At 48.0% G+C, this 18,981-nt stretch overlaps 1 protein-coding gene across 2 annotated transcripts in view; it reads right to left on the bottom strand.

Moving 5' to 3' along the window:
* LOC146866275 (uncharacterized) overlaps positions 1 to 18,981 on the bottom strand; it is a 181,349-nt gene that overhangs the window by 56,837 nt on the left and 105,531 nt on the right. For both annotated transcript variants that reach the window (XR_014976780.1, XM_085640813.1), the window contains exons 5-6: positions 14,313 to 14,550; positions 12,902 to 13,037 (exon numbers count right to left, since the gene is read on the bottom strand). Coding sequence is in view for 1 of the 2 variants with exons in the window: in XM_085640813.1 (XP_085496939.1) it covers positions 12,902 to 12,967 (66 nt within the window). In the remaining variant the exon portion in view is untranslated. The remainder of the gene's footprint in view (positions 1 to 12,901; positions 13,038 to 14,312; positions 14,551 to 18,981) is intronic.

The raw sequence follows: 18,981 nt of genomic DNA, 5'->3' as shown, positions 1-18,981 counted from the left end.
AAAGAACAGCAATGTTCCCACTCGGTGGAACACCTCTTACGATTTTAAAGAGCTCCGGGGCCAGGACAAAACGTTGCAGCCCCCTCCCGGCCAGAAATGCTGGTGAGGGAAGTCTCCCTTCTCCAGCGCAGCAGCAACAAACTCCCGGGCAGAAAGAACAGCGAGGGTCCCATGTTGCAGGAAAACCTCTGACAATTTTGAGATGCTCCGTGGCCTGGAGAAAACGTTGCAGCCCCCTGCCGTCCAGGAACGCTGGGTAGTGTAGTCTCCCTTCTACAGAGCAGCAGCAGCAAACTCCTGGGCAGAAAAAACAGCGTGGGTCTCACGCTGCGGGACACGTGACGATTTTAAGGCACTGCAGGGCCTAGAAAAAAGGGCAGCCCCTACAGGCCAGAAATGCTGGAGAGTGTAGTCTCCCTTCTCCAGCGCAGCAGCAAACTCCCATGCAGAAAGAACAGCAATGTTCCCACTCGGTGGAACACCTCTTACGATTTTAAAGAGCTCCGGGACCAGGACAAAATGTTGCAGCCCCCTCCCGGCCAGGAATGCTGGGGAGTGTCGTCTCCCTTTTCCAGCGCAACAGGAGCAGCAAACTCCCATGCAGAAAGAACAGCGAGGGTCCCATTCTGCTGAACACCTCTTACTATTTTGAGGCGCTCTGTGGCCTGGAGAAAACATTGCAGCCCCCTGACGGCCAGGAATGCTGGGGAATGTAGTCTCCCTTCTCCAGAGCAGCAGCAGCAAACTCCCGGGCAGAAAGAACAGCGAGCGTCCCATGTTGCAGGAAAACCTCTGACAATTTTGAGATGCTCCGTGGCCTGGAGAAAACGTTGCAGCCCCCTGCCGGCCAGGAACGCTGGGTAGTGGAGTCTCCCTTCTACAGAGCAGCAGCAGCAAACTCCTGGGCAGAAAAAACAGCGTGGGTCTCACGCTGCGGGACACGTGACGATTTTAAGGCACTGCAGGGCCTAGAAAAAAGGGCAGCCCCTACAGGCCAGAAATGCTGGAGAGTGTAGTCTCCCTTCTCCAGCGCAGCAGCAAACTCCCAGGCAGAAAGAACAGCAATGTTCCCACTCGGTGGAACACCTCTTACGATTTTAAAGAGCTCCGGGGCCAGGACAAAACGTTGCAGCCCCCTCCCGGCCAGGAATGCTGGGGAGTGTCGTAAACTTTCTCCAGCGCAGCAGCACACTCCCGGACAGAAAGAACAGCCAGGGTCTGATGCTGCCGCGCACCTATGACAATTTTAAGGCACTCCGGGACCTGGACAGAATGTTGCGGCCTCCTCCCGGCCAGGAATGCTGGGCAGCAGCAGAAAACTCCTGGACAGAAAGAAGAGCGAGGGTCCCATGCTGCGGAACACCTCTGATGATTTTAAGGTACTCCAAGGCCTGGACAAAATTGCGTCCCTCTCCGGGCCAGAAATGCTAGGGAGTGTAGTCTCCCTTCTCCAACGCAGCAGCAACAGCAGTAGCAAACTCCCAGGCGGGAAAGATCAGCAAGGGTCCGACGCTGGCGAACACCTCTTACGATTTAAAAGCGCTACTGCGCCTGGACAAAAAATTGCGGCCCCTCCAGGCCAGGAATGCTGGAGAGTGTCATCTCCCTTCTCCAGCGCAGCAGCAGCAAACTCCTGGATAGAAAGAACAGCGAGGGTCCCACGCTGCGGGACACGTGACGATTTTAAGGCACTGCAGGGCCTAGAAAAAAGGGCAGCCCCTCCGGGCCAGAAATGCTGGTGAGGGAAGTCTCCCTTCTCCAGTGCAGCAGCAGAAAACTCCCGGGCAGAAAGAAGAGCGAGGGTCCCATTCTGCTGAACACCTCTTACTATTTTGAGGCGCTCTGTGGCCTGGAGAAAACATTGCAGCCCCCTGACGGCCAGGAATGCTGGGGAATGTAGTCTCCCTTCTCCAGAGCAGCAGCAGCAAACTCCTAGGCAGAAAGAACAGCGAGGGTCCCACTCGGTGGAACACCTCTTACGATTTTAGAGAGCTCAGGGGCCAGGACAAAACGTTGCAGCCCCCTCCCGGCCAGAAATGCTGGTGAGGGAAGTCTCGAACAGCGAGGGTCCCATCTTGCAGGAAAACCTCTGACAATTTTGAGATGCTCCGTGGCCTGGAGAAAACGTTGCAGCCCCCTGCCGGCCAGGAACGCTGGGTAGTGTAGTCTCCCTTCTACAGAGCAGCAGCAGCAAACTCCTGGGCAGAAAGAACAGCAATGTTCCCACTCGGTGGAACACCTCTTACGATTTTAAAGAGCTCCGGGGCCAGGACAAAACGTTGCAGCCCCCTCCCGGCCAGAAATGCTGGTGAGGGAAGTCTCCCTTCTCCAGCGCAGCAGCAACAAACTCCCGGGCAGAAAGAACAGCGAGGGTCCCATGTTGCAGGAACACCTCTGACAATTTTGAGATGCTCCGTGGCCTGGAGAAAACGTTGCAGCCCCCTGCCGTCCAGGAACGCTGGGTAGTGTAGTCTCCCTTCTACAGAGCAGCAGCAGCAAACTCCTGGGCAGAAAAAACAGCGTGGGTCTCACGCTGCGGGACACGTGACGATTTTAAGGCACTGCAGGGCCTAGAAAAAAGGGCAGCCCCTACAGGCCAGAAATGCTGGAGAGTGTAGTCTCCCTTCTCCAGCGCAGCAGCAAACTCCCATGCAGAAAGAACAGCAATGTTCCCACTCGGTGGAACACCTCTTACGATTTTAAAGAGCTCCGGGACCAGGACAAAATGTTGCAGCCCCCTCCCGGCCAGGAATGCTGGGGAGTGTCGTCTCCCTTTTCCAGCGCAACAGGAGCAGCAAACTCCCGGGCAGAAAGAACAGCGAGGGTCCCATTCTGCTGAACACCTCTTACTATTTTGAGGCGCTCTGTGGCCTGGAGAAAACATTGCAGCCCCCTGACGGCCAGGAATGCTGGGGAATGTAGTCTCCCTTCTCCAGAGCAGCAGCAGCAAACTCCCGGGCAGAAAGAACAGCGAGGGCCCCATGCTGCGGGGCACCTCTGACAATTTAGACTGCTCCGGGCCGGGACAAAACATTGCAGCATCCTCCCTGCCAGGAATGCTGGGAAGTGTAGTGTCCCTTCTCCAGAGCAGCAGCAAACTTCAGGGCAGAAAGAACAGCGACAGTCCCACACTGCAGGACACATGACGAATTTAAGGCGCTCCAGAGCCTGAAAAAAAGAGCGGCCCCCTCCGAGCCAGAAATGCTGGGGAGTGTAGTAAACCTTCTCCAGCGCAGCAGCACACTCCCGGACAGAAAGAACAGCCAGGGTCTGACGCTGCCGCGCACCTATGACAATTTTAAGGCACTCCGGGACCTGGACAGAATGTTAGGGCCTCCTCCCGGCCAGGAATGCTGGGCAGCAGCAGAAAACTCCTGGACAGAAAGAAGAGCGAGGGTCCCATGCTGCGGAACACCTCTGATGATTTTAAGGTACTCCAAGGCCTGGACAAAATTGTGTCCCTCTCCGGGCCAGAAATGCTATGGAGTGTAGTCTCCCTTCTCCAGAGCAGCAGCAGCAGCAAACTCCTAGGCAGAAAGAACAGCGAGGGTCCCACTCGGTGGAACACCTCTTACGATTTTAAAGAGCTCAGGGGCCAGGACAAAACGTTGCAGCCCCCTCCCGGCCAGAAATGCTGGTGAGGGAAGTCTCCCTTCTCCAGCGCAGCAGCAACAAACTCCCGGGCAGAAAGAACAGCGAGGGTCCCATGTTGCAGGAAAACCTCTGACAATTTTGAGATGCTCCGTGGCCTGGAAAAAACGTTGCAGCCCCCTGACGGCCAGGAATGCTGGGGAATGTAGTCTCCCTTCTCCAGAGCAGCAGCAGCAAACTCCTAGGCAGAAAGAACAGTGAGGGACACACTCGGTGGAACACCTCTTACGATTTTAAAGAGCGCCGGGGCCAGGACAAAACGTTGCAGCCCCCTCCCGGCCAGAAATGCTGGGGAGTGTCGTCTCCCTTCTCCAGCACAGCAGCAGCAAACTCCTGGATAGAAAGAACAGCGAGGGTCCCACGCTGCGGGACACGTGACGATTTTAAGGCACTGCAGGGCCTAGAAAAAAGGGCAGCCCCTCCGGGCCAGAAATACTAGGGAGTGTAGTCTCCCTTCTCCAGCACAGCAGCAAATTCCCGGGCCGAAAGAACAGCAAGGGTGCCACGCTGCGGGACACCTGACGATTTTAAGGCGCTCCAGGGCCTGGATAAAAGTGCGGCCCCCTCCCGGCCAGAAATGCTGGTGAGGGAAGTCTCCCTTCTCCAGCGCAGCAGCAGCAAACTCCCGGGCAAAAGGAACAGCGAGGGTCCCATGTTGCAGAACACCTCTGACAATTTGGAGGTGCTTCGTGGCCTGGAGAAAACGTTGCAGCCCCCTGCAAGCCAGGAACGCTGGGGAGTGTAGTCTCCCTTCTACAGAGCAGCAGCAGCAAACTCCTGGGCAGAAACAACAGCGTGGGTCCCGCGCTGCGGGACACATGACTATTTTAAAGCACTGCAGGGCCTAGAAAAAAGAGCAGCCCCTACAGGCCAGAAATGCTGGAGAGCGTAGTCTCCCTTCTCCAGCGCAGCAGCAAACTCCTAGGCAGAAAGAACAGCAAGGTTCCCACTCGGTGGAACACCTCTTACGATTTTAAAGAGCTCCGGGGCCAGGACAAAACGTTGCAGTCCCCTCCCGGCCAGAAATGCTGGTGAGGGAAGTCTCCCTTCTCCAGCGCAGCAGCAGCAAACTCCCGGGCAGAAAGAAGAGCGAGGGTCCCATTCTGCTGAACACCTCTTACAATTTTGAGGCGCTCTGTGGCCTGGAGAAAACATTGCAGCCCCGTGCCGGCCAGGAACGCTGCGGAGTGTAGTCTCCCTTCTACAGAGCAGCAGCAGCAAACTCCTGGGCAGAAAGAACAGCAATGTTCCCACTCGGTGGAACACCTCTTACGATTTTAAAGAGCTCCGGGGCCAGGACAAAACGTTGCAGCCCCCTCCCGGCCAGGAATGCTGGGGAGTGTCGTCTCCCTTTTCCAGCGCAACAGGAGCAGCAAACTCCCATGCAGAAAGAACAGTGAGGGCCCCATGCTGCGGGGCACCTCTGACAATTTAGACTGCTCCGGGCCGGGACAAAACATTGCAGCATCCTCCCTGCCAGGAATGCTGGGGAGTGTAGTCTCCCTTCTCCAGAGCAGCAGCAAACTTCAGGGCAGAAAGAACAGAGACAGTCCCACACTGCAGGACACATGACGAGTTTAAGGCGCTGCAGAGCCTGAAAAAAAGAGCGGCCCCCTCCGAGCCAGAAATGCTGGGGAGTGTAGTAACCCTTCTCCAGCGCAGCAGCACATTCCCGGACAGAAAGAACAGCCAGGGTCCGACGCTGCCGGGCACCTATGACAATTTTAAGGCACTCAGGGACCTGGACAAAATGTTGCGGCCTCCTCCCGGCCAGGAATGCTGGGCAGCAGCAGAAAACTCCTGGACAGAAAGAAGAGCGAGGGTCCCATGCTGCGGAAAACCTCTGATGATTTTAAGGTACTCCAAGGCCTGGACAAAATAGTGTCCCTTTCCGGGCCAGAAATGCTATGGAGTGTAGTCTCCCTTCTCCAGAGCAGCAGCAGCAAACTCCTGGGCAGAAACAACAGCGTGGGTCCCGCGCTGCGGGACACCTGTTACGATTTTAAAGACCGCCGGGGCCAGGACAAAACGTTGCAGCCCCCTCCCGGCCAGAAATGCGGGTGAGGGAAGTCTCCCTTCTCCAGCGCAGCAGCAACAAACTCCCGGGCAGAAAGAACAGCGAGGGTCCCATGTTGCAGGAAAACCTCTGACAATTTTGAGATGCTCCGTGGCCTGGAGAAAACGTTGCAGCCCCCTGCCGGCCAGGAACGCTGGGTAGTGTAGTCTCCCTTCTACAGAGCAGCAGCAACAAACTTCCAGGCAGAAAAAACTGCAAGGGTCCCACCCTACGGGACACCTCTGATGATTTTAAGGCGCTCCGTGGCCTGGACAAAACGTTGCAGCCCCCTCCCGGCCAGAAAGAGCAGCAAGGTTCCCACGCTGCCGGACACCTATGACAATTTTAAGGCACTCCGGGACCTGGACAAAATGTTGCGGCCACTTAGGGGCCAGGAATGCTGGGGAGTGTAGTCTCCCTTCTCCAGCGCAGCAAGAAAAACGAGGGCCCCATGCTGAACACCTCTGACAATTTTTAGGTGCTCCGGGGCCTGGATAAAATGTGGCAGCCTCCTCCCGGCCAGGAATGCTGGGGAGTGCAGTCACCCTTCTCCAGTGCAGCAGCAGAAAACTCCCGGGCAGAAAAAAGAGCGAAGGTCCCCACGCTGCTGAACACTTCATACGATTTTAAAGAGCTCCAGGGCCTGGACAAAAAGTTGCACCCCCTCCGGGCCAGGAATGCTGGGGAGTGTAGTCTCCCTTCCCCAGCGTAGCAGCAACAGCCGCAGCCATCTCCTGGGCAGAAAAAACAGCAAGGGTCCCACGCTGCGGGACACCTTTGATGATTTTAAGGCGCTCAAGGGCCTGGAAAAAAGTGTGGCCCCCTCCGGGCCAGAAAAGCTGGGGAGTGTAATCTCCCTTCTACAGCGCAGCAGTAGCACACTCCCGGGCAGAAAGAACAGAAAGGGTCTGACGCTGGCGAACAACTCTTACGATTTTAAAGCACTCCGGGGCCTGGACAAAAAGTTGCGGCTCCCTCCGGGCCAGAAATACTAGGGAGTGTAGTCTCCCTTCTCCAGCGCAGCAGCAAACTCCCAGGCAGAAAGAACAGCGGAGGCCCCATGCTGCGGGACACCTCTGACAATTTTCAGGTGCTGCGAGCCTGGACAAAACATTGCAGCCTCCTCCCGGCCAGGAATGCTGGGGAGTGCAGTCTCCCTTCTCCAGTGCAGCAGCAGAAAAATCCTGGACAGAAAGAAGAGTGAGGGTCCCATGCTGTGGAAAACCTTTTACGATTTTGGGGCGCTCTGGGGCCAGGACAAAACATTGCAGCCCCTCCCGGCCAGGAATGCTGGGGAGTGGGGTATTCCTTCTCCAGCGCAGTAGCAACAGCAGTAGCAACCTGCAGGTCAGAAAGAACAGCGAGGGTCCTACGCTGGAGGGACACCTGCCGATTTTAAGGCGCTCCAGGGCCTGGACAAAATTGCAGACCCCTCTGGGCCAGAAATGCTAGGGAGTGTAGTCTCCCTTCTCCAGTGCAGCAGCAGAAAACTCCCGGGCAGAAAGTAGAGCGAGGGTCCCATTCTGCTGAACACCTCTTATGATTTTAAAGCACTCCGGGGACTGGACAAAACATTGTGACCCCCTCCGGGCCTGGAATGCTGGGAAGTGTAGTCTCCCTTCCCCAGCGAAGCAGCAGCCATCTCCTTGGTATAAAACAGCGAGGTTCTCACGCTGTGGGACACCTCTGATGATTCTAAAGATCTCCGGGGCCTGGACAAAATGTTGCAGCCCTCTCCCGGCCAGGAATGCTGGGGAGTGTAGTCTCCCTTCTCCAGGGTAGCAGCAGCAGCAAACTCCTGGGCAGAAAGAACAGCGAGGGTCAACGCTGCTGGACACCTGACGATTCTAAGGTGCTCCACGGCCTGGATAAAAGTGCGGCCCCCTCCGGGCCAGAGATGCTGGGGAGTGGAGTCTCCCTTCTCCAGCGCAGCAGCAGACTCCTGGGCAGAAAGAACAGCGAGGGTCCCATGCTGCGGGACACAGGACGATTTTAAGGCGCTCCAGGGCCTGAAAAAAAGTGCGGCCCCCTCAGGCCAGAAAAGCTGGGGAGTGTAATCTCCCTTCTACAGTGCAGCAGCAAACTCCCAGGCAGAAAGATCAGCAAGGGAGCGACGCTGGCGAACACCTCTTACGATTTTAAAGCGCTACGGCGCCTAAACAAAAAATTGCAGCCCCTCCAGGCCAGGAATGCTGGGGAGTGTAGTCTTCCCTTCTCCAGCGCAGCAGCAGCAAACTCCTGGATAGAAAGAACAGCGAGGGTCCCACGCTGTGGGACACGTGACTATTTTAAGGCACTGCAGGGCCTAGAAAAAAGGGCAGCCCCTCTGGGCCAGAAATACTAGGGAGTGTAGTCTCCCTTCTCCAGCGCAGCAGCAAACTCCCGGGCAGAAAGAACAGCAAGGGTCCCACTCGGTGGAACACCTCTTACGATTTTAAAGAGCTCCGGGGCCAGGACAAAACGCTGCAGCCCCCTCCCGGACAGGAATGCTGGGGAGTGTAGTGTTCCTTCGCCAGTGCAGCAGCAACAGCAGCAGCAACCTCCAGGGCAGAAAGAACAGCGAGGGTCTCACGCTGCAGAACACCTGACTATTTTAAAGCACTCCGCGGACTGGGGAAAACATTGTGACTCCCTCCGGGCCTGGAATGCTGTGGAGTGTAGTCTCCCGTCCCAGAGCAGCAGCAGCAGCAAACTCCTGGGCAGAAAGAACAGCGAGGGTCCCACGCTGCGGGACACCTGACGATTCTAAGGCGCTCCACGGCCTGTAAAAGTGCGGCCCTGTCCGGGCCAGAAATGCTGGGGAGAGTAGTCTTCCTTTTCCAGCGCAGCAGGAGCAGCAAATTCCCAGGCAGAAAGAACAGCGATGGCCCCATGCTGCGGGAAACCTCTGACTATTTTGAGCTGCTCCGGGCCTGGACAAAACATTGCAGCCCCCTCCCGGCCAGGAATGCTGGGGAGTGCAGTCTCCCTTCTCCGGCGCAGCAGTAGAAAACTCCTGGGAAGAAAAAAGAGCGAAGGTCCTAAGCTGCAGAACACCACATACCTTTCTAAGGCGCTCCACGGCCTGGAAAAAAGTTCGGCCACGTCCGGGCCAGAAATGCTGGGGAGTGTAGTCTCCCTTCTCCAGCGCAGCAGAAGAAAACTGTCAGGCGGAAAAAAAGAGCGAGGGTCCCATGCTGCAGAACTCTTTATACGATTTTAAAGAGCTCCAGGGCCTGGACAAACCGTTGCAGCCCCCTCCGGGCCAGGAATGCTGGGGAGTGTAGTCTCCTTTCCCCAGCGTAGCAGCAACAGCCGCAGCCATCTCCTGGGCAGAAAGAACAGCGAGGGTCCCACGCTGCGGGACACCTGACGATTTTATCAAAAAACATAGCATAACATAGCATAACAAAACATAGTATAGCATAACAAAACACAACAAAACATACCATAGCATAACAAAACATAGCATAGCAAAACAGAGCATAGCATAACAAAACGTAGCATAACATGACAAAACACAAAACATAGCATAGCATAACAAAACATAGCATAACAAAACATAGTAAAGCATAACAAAACACAACAAAACATAGCATAACAAAACATAGTAAAGCATAACAAAACACAACAAAACATAGCATAACAAAACAAAACCTAGCATAACAAAACACAACGTAGCATAGCATAACAAAACACAACGTAGCATAGCATAACAAAGCATAGCATAACAAAACACAAGAAAACATAGCATAACAAAACATATCATAGCATAACATAACAAAACATAGCAACACACAACAAAACATAGCATAGCATAACAAAACACAACAAAACATAGCATAAGAAAACATAGCATAACAAAACACAACATAGCATAACAAAACACAACAACACATAGCATAAGAAAACATAGCATAGCATAACAAAACATAGCATAGCATACACAAAACAAAACATAGCATAGCAAAACAAAACATAGCATAACAAAACATAGCATAACAAAACATAGCATACACAAAACATAGCATTGCATAGCATAACATAACATAAGAAAACATAGCATAAGAAAACATAGCATAGCATAACAAAACATAGCATAGCATAGCATAACAAAGCATAGCATAACAAAACACAACAAATCATAGCATAACATAACAAAACACAGCATAGAAAAACAACAAAACATAGCAGAGCATTACAAAACACAAAACATAGCATAACAGCATAGCATAGCATACCAAAACAAGCATAGTAACACAAAGCATAGCATAGCAATACAAAGCATAGCAAATGCAAAACATAACATAGCAAAACGTAGCATAACATGACAAAACATAGTATAGCATAACAAAACACAACACAACACAACATAGCATAACAAAACAAAACATAGCATAACAAAACACAACGTTGCATAGCATAACAAAACATAGCATAACAAAACACAACATAGCATAACAAAACATAGCATAGCATAACAAAACATAGCATAGGATAACAAAAAATAACATAGCATAGCATAACAAAATAAAACATAGCATAAGAAAACACAAAACATAGCATAGCAAAACATAGTATAGCATACAACAAAACATACCATAACAAAGCATAGCATAGCAAAACAAAACATAGCATACCAAAACACAACAAAACATAGCATAACAAAACAAAGCACAGCATAGCAAAACACAACAAAACAGCATAGCATAACAAAACATAGCATAGCATAAGAAAACATAGCATAGCGTAACAAAACACAACATAGCATAGCATAACAAAACATAGCATAACAAAACATCATAGCATAACATAACAAAACACAGCATAGCAAAACACAAAACATAGAAGAGCATAACAAAACATAGCATAGCATAACAAAACACAACAAACATAACATAGCATAACAAAACAAAGCATAGCATAGCAAAACATAGCATAGCATAGCAAAACATAGCATAGCATAACAAAACACAACGTGGCATAGCATAACATAACAAAACACAACAAACAGCATAGCATAACTAAACAAAATATAGCATAGCATAACAGAACAAACATAGCATAACAAAGCATAGCATAACAAAACACAAGAAAACATAGCATAACAAAACATATCATAGCATAACATAACAAAACATAGCATAGCAAAACACAACAAAACATAGCATAGCATAACAAAACAAAACATAGCATAACAAAGCATAGCATAGCATAACAAAATAGCATAGCATACACAAAACATAGCATAGCATACACAAAACATAGAATTGCATAACATAACATAAGAAAACATAGCATTAAGTTTGATAGTAGTGGGCTAGCTAGCTTTAACGGCCAGTGAGTGTAAGCAACTCCGTCAACCCAGAAGCAGTCACTCGGTCACCTTTGCTCTTGTATTGCAGTGGCTTCGTTTATTAAACAGTGCCCATATTTATACTGTTAGCACTTTACTTGTGCAAATTTCAGGGCTCACAAAACTTTAATGAATCGAAATTCACAACTGAGGCTGTTAAGTTCGTGCTATATAAAACCCTAAGGATAAATAAAAAACATTGCCATTTACAATGTGAATAGCTCCAACAAACACAAGACCTTTTTCAAAGTACAAAACATTGCCATTTACAATACCAATAGCTCCAGCTCCAACAAATGCGAGATGCTTCCCGGGACGCAAGAAATTACCATCGCCTATAAATAAAGCTTGGCGTTCCTGGCGTTCGAGGAGGGGCGGCAGAGAAGTAACAGGACTCGGTCTTTTCCTTCTTACCCAGAGAAGAAGAAGAAAAAGCATTCCCAATGCAACGGTCTTGGCATTGTTAAAGTTAGAGCTATTGGCATTGCTCATGACATTATTTTTGTTTATGTTTTTGTTTTTAAAACATGTAGAGAAACGGCATTGTTATTTACAATGTCAATAGCTTAATCAGTGTGTGTGTAGGTGGCACTGTGTGTGGGTGCAAATGCAATAGGTCTCGCATTTGAGAGTGATTAAGCTATTGACATTGTAAATAACAATGCTGTTTCTTTAAATGTTTTAAAAACAAAAACAAACAAAAATAATGTCATGAGCAATGCCAATAGCTCTAACTTTACCAATGCCGAGACCATTGCATTGTAAATGCTTGTATTTATGTGTTTTGAAAACCTGCAAGCAGTGCGTTAACACTCACTTTGTACTTGCATTGAGAAGCAAGGCTGGCAGTAACTGCGCCTCTTTTACTGCCAGCTGTTAGTACAAAGTGCGTGTTTACGGACCGCTTACAGGTTCTCAAAACACGTAAATGAAAGGCATTGTCATTTACAAAGACAATAGCTCAAACTCTCTTAAAGGCGAGACCTATTGCATTGCAAATGCTTGTTTTTAAGTGCTCCGGGGCCTGCATAAAATGTTACAGCCCAATCCTGGCCAGGAATGCTGGGGAGTGCGGTCTCACTTCTCCAGCGCAGCAGCAGCAAACTCCCGGGCATTTAGAAAGGGAAAGCGTGAGGAGGGGATGAGACTGGTGGTTTTAAGTCAATCAGGGCACTCTGGTAGACAAATGTCAATAATTTATGGAGCGTAGGCTAAAGATAGGTGACCTTCTCCATAAGTATGCCATATGATGCATTAACAGACTGGTTCCTGGTTCACCCACCGTGCCATAATGTTTTTTTTTGTTTTTTTAAACCAGATGCAGCAGGCAGACATCTGAGAACCAATGAGCAGTATGCAAATAATGTCTAGGGATATACGCACACATCAATCCTCACCTATTATCGAAACGTGCACATCACTTGTTTTCTGCCCTACTTTGCTTCAGATTGCTATTATTGGTAGTCAGCTTCACCAATTTACAGGAAAACAGCAGGTCCAGCAGTGCAAATATTCTGATCGTTGCTACAGGCAGACTGAAGAGGCCTTTCCCTCACATGCTTCTTCCCATCGCAATCAAGTCACCCTCAATCTGTGTTTGGCCTGTATGTGTGTGACTGCACCAGAGCGCAAGATGGCAGCAATTTCCTATATACGGCTGTACCCGCCTGAAAATAAAAGCAGATGCATTTGGCTTTATCACTGCTAGGTTAGCTGACAACTGAACATACTGTGCTGTTCTGACCTTTACAACCTCAATTAAGTCCAAGGATGATTCGGATCCAGTTCTACAAAAAATAAAATGAAGCCCTCAAAAATATACATACTCGGAAGTGGAGGACACAAACAACTAAAGTTACCTCCGAAGGCAGTGCCTTTCCATGTGGGTCCAGTGACAAGTCGGAAGGGCCTGGTAGAAATCTCATTTCCGGATGCAGCTACTCCTACCACCACGCTGGTACCCCATCCTTTGTGGCAGGCCTCCAGAGCAGCTCGCTTTTGCATACAAACAAATTAAATACATTAACTGATCTTACGTTGATGCTGCAGTATACACATTTTATTGCAGTTTATTTAATTAAACTATATTGGTTTGTAAAGTGTCAATATGGCACAGGTGCATTTCGTAAGGGGCCGGCTCAAGGATCATGGCTTAGGAGGGATGGACCTGGAGCAAAAATTAGGGTTGACAGTGGAAATCTTGGATGGAAAAAGAGGGGACTGAGAAGCTTGCCGGTGAGAAAGGAAAAGTTGTTCGACATGAAGGAAGGTGTTCACGAGTGGGCTCCCCCGGGCCACCTCCTGTTACATTGTGCAGCAATAACGTCTATCATTTAACGATGAGACGAGACAAGCGAGCAGTTGGTGCACCTTGAGAAGCTCAATTCCAGAGGGACTAATCTTTGCATATGAGAACCACATAAAAGGCATACTTATTCCAAGACTTTGAGACAAGTTTAAAATCTTGTAAAATCAAAGTGTCAAAACAAAGAAATGCATAACATTTTCCGCTTGAATCTGGAAGTTTAAAAAAATATATAGGAGAAGGTAAAACGCTGAAAAAAAATACCTGCTGAATTAGCAAATCAAGTTGATCGCAGAAAATTAGATTACAATAACACAAGTCGTTCAAATGTATTTTTCAGCTCTTCCGGAGTTTGCCTTGCAGTAGCCTTTTCATAGGACGTGGGAATCTGATTAAGCTTATGCAGTAGGGACGGACTGAATTTTTTTTTTTCCATTTAAAAGAGTATCGAAAAAAACGTGCAACTGCATAAACAAGTGATGCGGTCATCTTTGCTGCTCAATACCGCAGGGAAAAACAGGGCAGACAGAACAAAAGAAGGCAGGTAATGAGTGAGGATAGCGGGAGGGATGGTGTTGGTAAGGATATGTGTAACTAACAAGGAAGAGGGATTTCCAACACAGGACTGCACTGCTCTAGGTCTTCTATTGGCCAGCCGGGCACACAAAATAGCCATATAAATTTCGGGCAATGCAAGTGTATGGACAGGAAATCTATTTTTCTCCAGATTGATGGGGTCGGGTGCAGGAGGGGAGGGTGGGGGCTAGGAATTCAAATATAGAAAAAATAAACAGAGGAAAAAAGTTGTTCACTTAGACACCCAACATACCACGACATGACAAACGGTAATCAAAAAGAAAAAAGGCAAGTGATGCATATCGTCTTTAACAATATGCTGAAGTATCCTGCAGCTGCCTTTGCAGTATGAGGCGAGAAGGGGGGAGCTGTAACACAATTACACATACCATGACAACCACGTTGCCGATGCACTCAAAGGAATAGTCCACTCCCCCATCTGTTAGGTCAATGAGCACCTCCTGGATGGGTTGATGCACCCAGTCGCTCCAAATTCTTTTGCTTTTTCAAATTTGTCTTTATGTCAACACCGATGAACCGAGCAGCACCGGCTACTTTTCAGCTCATGATCACTGCAAGGCCGACCCCTCCCAATCCAAAGACAGCACAGTTTGAACTTGTCTCTACCTGTAAGCATGAAGGAAATGACAAAAATATGAAAGGGAGGCAAGTGTGGGGGCACAACGATGACAAATTAAAAAAAATTGAAGTCAATGTACAAAATGAACGATTTCTTTCAACTAGTGTGCATCTTGCTAAATGCCTTCAAACAACCTCCTGTCCCGGCAACTCCAAATAAACATAAGCAGAATATTGCAGTTTGAGGAAGAGGATGGGATGTATGTTTGTTTTGTGCGGGAAATATCTTTCAAAGCTCAGATTTTATTTTGATCTTTTGGGCCAGGCTCTGGTTGGCCGTGGAGGACGCTGTTCACTCTGATAACCGGGTGCATAAAGTTTGGCGGTCTGGAGAATTATTCTTTAATACAAAGGCCCAATATATCGCTCTATATCCATTTTTGCTTTCATGTGTTCTTGTGCTATATTAACGCCATGCTCCCCACCACCTTCCTCCAAAAAGATTTTACAATCCAAACTGTGTTCAGGATTTGTGTCAGTACTTTAGGTACAGAATGACAGACAAGACACTACTTTTTAGGTCGAGCCTAGAGCAGCGCATATGCTGCTTGCTCGACTTTTAGTAAGGGGTAAAAAAAAAGTGCTACCAGATGCTGCCATGGCCGGCCTAGAGCTTGAGTGCATGTGCGCGGGCACGTACTTTGCGTGCCTCTACGCGCTTCAATTTCCCCCCCCCTTGCATGCCTCTCTCTGTGCTTCAATTCCCTCCCCCACCACAGATCGCGTCACTCTGCTGGCCTCCACTCCCCCGCCTCTCTATCCTGTAGCAGGCCGCGCGATCACTTTCATCAGTTTCACTTTTGCAGCCAATGCTTGTTTTCCGCGCGGCCAATGCTGGTTTCATTTATACCCTGTCAGTGGCGAAGGTGCTTGAACCCTGGTTAACTTAGAGGACGCGACTATTAGTCATTCTAGGCAGAACGTTCCTTCTCACACAGCTGCTGCTTGCAAAACCTTATTCATAGCGGAAATAGAATGGCAGTCTGGTAGTTGATAGTTCTTAAATAGGCTCAATTGTGATCTTCAGATTTTGCTGACCTCTGACGAACTTTACCTATCCTGCCTACACCGGATTTCATAGCCCTTTGTCTGCTTGTGCTGTACTCTTTAGTAGAGCTGAAGTGGATTTTTAAACATCCTCAAGCCCCTTTTTTCCACTTTCGCTTTCCGATTCTTAGAGAATCAAAATATATTGCCTTACAGTGAAATTGAACTGATTACCACGTTATGCTGTGCATTTCTTACTTTAAGCGGCGCAGTGATTGTTAAGAGCTAACATTTTCTGCCTTGTACGGCATCAGAAAGACGCATTTTAAACGTGTATGCTTTATGCTGTTATCAGTTTATTACTCTACAAGAAGTGATAGAAACTTTATGACTGAGGGGCTGCTGTCTTAAAATGTTACCTAAATTTGTTCAATTCTATGGAATGTGATGCTGTTTTTATTCGCACGTGGCACTTTAAAGACTGGATTGTCTAAATAAAGTATTTCTGATTTATAGCACCACTATACTATCAGGGGTGAATGCTACCATCTTATCTACAAGAAATAAATTACAATCCGAACTCAGATTAAACAACCAAAGGAGAAAAAGCAGCTTGAGGTGGCCCGACTATTGATAATTTATTCATAAAAAACAAAACAAAATAAGTGGAAGCTCCTTTTCACTACAGCATGTAAGCTTTGGAATGTACGTGCATAGTGAACATGGACCACCGAGAGAAAAACAAGAGAAATAAAGATCTGACTTTTCCCAAAATAAGGACCCATGTGACCATCTGACACAATCCTCAGTGGTTTGTATAAGCGTCTTGCAAACCTACCCTCAAATTAATCCACTTACAACCCACATCTGTGAGAGGTGCTTTGATGAGAAGAAATTCTTAAAAACAACTGAACCTGCCCAATAAACCTCCTGAAACCGGGACCAAATACATTCAGTAACAACAATGTTTCCTGAAGGAATAGTTCCATCAACAGAAAAAACACACCAACATATACTTTGACAGTGTGCTCAATATGTGATTTTATACAACAGCATGCACAAAGCAATAATATTTATTGGCTTATATTGAATCAGCAACACCAACGGCAAATCATACAGATACATTTTATCTGGTTGATACGGTCAACAAATCAGATATATTTCAGACATTATCAGTGCTCAGAAAAGTGCTCACTGTGTGCAAAAACAACAAGCATTGGCATAGGCAATAGGTCTCGCCTTTGGGATCTTACAAGTGTGTAGTTATCCAGCACAATATCCTTGGTGCAACAAAAAACTGTTGCATGGCTAAAAACACTTGTAAGGTCCCAAAGGCGAGATCTATTGGCTATGCCAATGCTTGTTTTGAGGTCTGCAAACTATGCATGCCAAGCCATGGTCTAATCGTCTTAGTTGCTACCACATTTTTAAAGTTTTCATCTGGAACCATGGCCTGCTGCTGCTGCTTCCTCTTCCAGTAAAACCTTTGACAAGCCTAGTAAATAAAGCTGCGACTGTCAGTTTATCAACAGGTCAAAAGATGTACCGTCACTCCCGCCTCAAAAATATTGACAGCATCAATTACAAGTAGATATAAACCATGCTATCAATTTATGGCACCCCGTTAAAAGGGAATGCTCCTACATCCACCCAAACAATGAACTGCACGGCCCCAGCGCAGGCGATGGCCATGGGTAACTACACCCCATTCACACAGGATGTAGTTCAAGCATGAAGACACCCGGCAGACGAGGCTGTGCAAAAATCAGGGCTGCTGCATGTATAATGGAGCTGTAACACTGTGTAGAATGGAGAGCCAGGTTAATTAGGAAGGAACCTCTACATGTTTAGGTCATGCTGAATCAGACAGGCCATTTTCTTACCCCACCAAACCTTTATATTTCCTTTTGAAAATGTCTGCTTGATGCCGGTTTGCTCACCCACATTTTTACAGCAGTTTTGTAAAAGTGCTTGTTCTGGTCAGCAATTTTCAAAGACCAAAGAATGCCAGGACTACAATATAAAAAATAATCTACCCTGCCTTGGGGTATGGCTGCCTCTCTTTGTTGCCGCTGATTTTATGCTGCTGAGAAGTCATGAGATAGACTGCTCTGAACTTATGCAAACGAACAGTGCTGTTCAGACCAAGAATCGGCCAAACAATGCAGAGACTGGACTGCAAAGGTAGATCTGTTGAAGGTATCCCCCCAGCCTTCCTGATGTGTATTCACCACAGGGGGCTAACATGACAAAGACCCTGATGAAGCAGGCTCCAGTCACTGATCGATAACTATCCCAATGGGAGGATCAGTGTACCTACAATGAGAAATACAGTATAAAAATAAGCTGCACGCCACAACAGATATTCCAGTTGATGTGATCTTACAAGCAATTAAAAAAATATTCCTGCCAATTGTAAAATTATTATTTTGACTAAACACTTTAGGATTATACTACTGTAGAATTTAAAGGACTGCTCAAAATTCAGCACTGTTCAGATGTGTCCAACTGAAAAGTGTTCATTTAGAGGGTAAATTGCGGTAATAGAATACCCTTGTGACGGCACAGGAGCCCTGGAAACTCTGGAACTGTAGTAAGCAGCATACCTGGTAGCCAAGAATCTACAGAGTGTGCCAGCAACTGCCAGCTGCCGCACCCTGCTCCGCATGCTATGTTCAGGCAGAGTAGATGTACACTTAGAACAACAATCTCTGGTCCAGTTATTCACAATATTTTGCAGCAACAGGCGCTAGGCAATCTGCATTGACGCTGAAGCCACTATTTTTGTCAACTTTCAACGCAACCCCCGCGCTACAGAAATTAAAAGTGCTAGGGGGGAGGGGGGGGGGTGGGGGGGAAATTGCTCACACCCATTAAGACTCATGACAAAAAAGACAAACCGGACGTGAACATACTGATGTATTCAGCTGAAGAGACCTATAGTGGATTTGTATAACAGTTTGTGATTCAAGGACCACACCATGACATGGTGATGGAGGCAGAACTGTATCAAGCCCCATTTGCTAAGCAGCTCAAATGATTAGGCCTCAGTCATACTTAGATTTTTCCTAAATAATCCAATCACAATCTTTATTCTACACGAATTGCGGGAGGGGCTAGGACATTCAGAGTCCTCCCTCAGTAGTAAATGCTGGAAATTGACTCCTGCTGTCCAATTTAGAATTCAAGAAGAATGCTTAAATGATGAGATCAGTGGCAGTAGCGCTCAAATTCGTAGATTTGACCCCTTCTCTCTGATGCTTACATTTTTACGATATTTTCTGAATGTTTTATAAATGATCATGCTGATCAGCGATGCCAACCGTAACATTTGTGTACTTTGTCAATGGGGTGCCCGCCACAAGGTGAAAGCTAACCCCCCCCCCCCCCCCCCTTTTTTGCTATGGGAGCCTGTGCCTGCGTCCAGTATAC

The sequence above is a fragment of the Triturus cristatus genome, chromosome 2_1 (assembly GCF_964204655.1).
Source record: "Triturus cristatus chromosome 2_1, aTriCri1.1, whole genome shotgun sequence".
NCBI classification, from domain to species: domain Eukaryota; kingdom Metazoa; phylum Chordata; class Amphibia; order Caudata; family Salamandridae; genus Triturus; species Triturus cristatus.
This window is presented reverse-complemented; position numbering and strand designations above follow the sequence as displayed.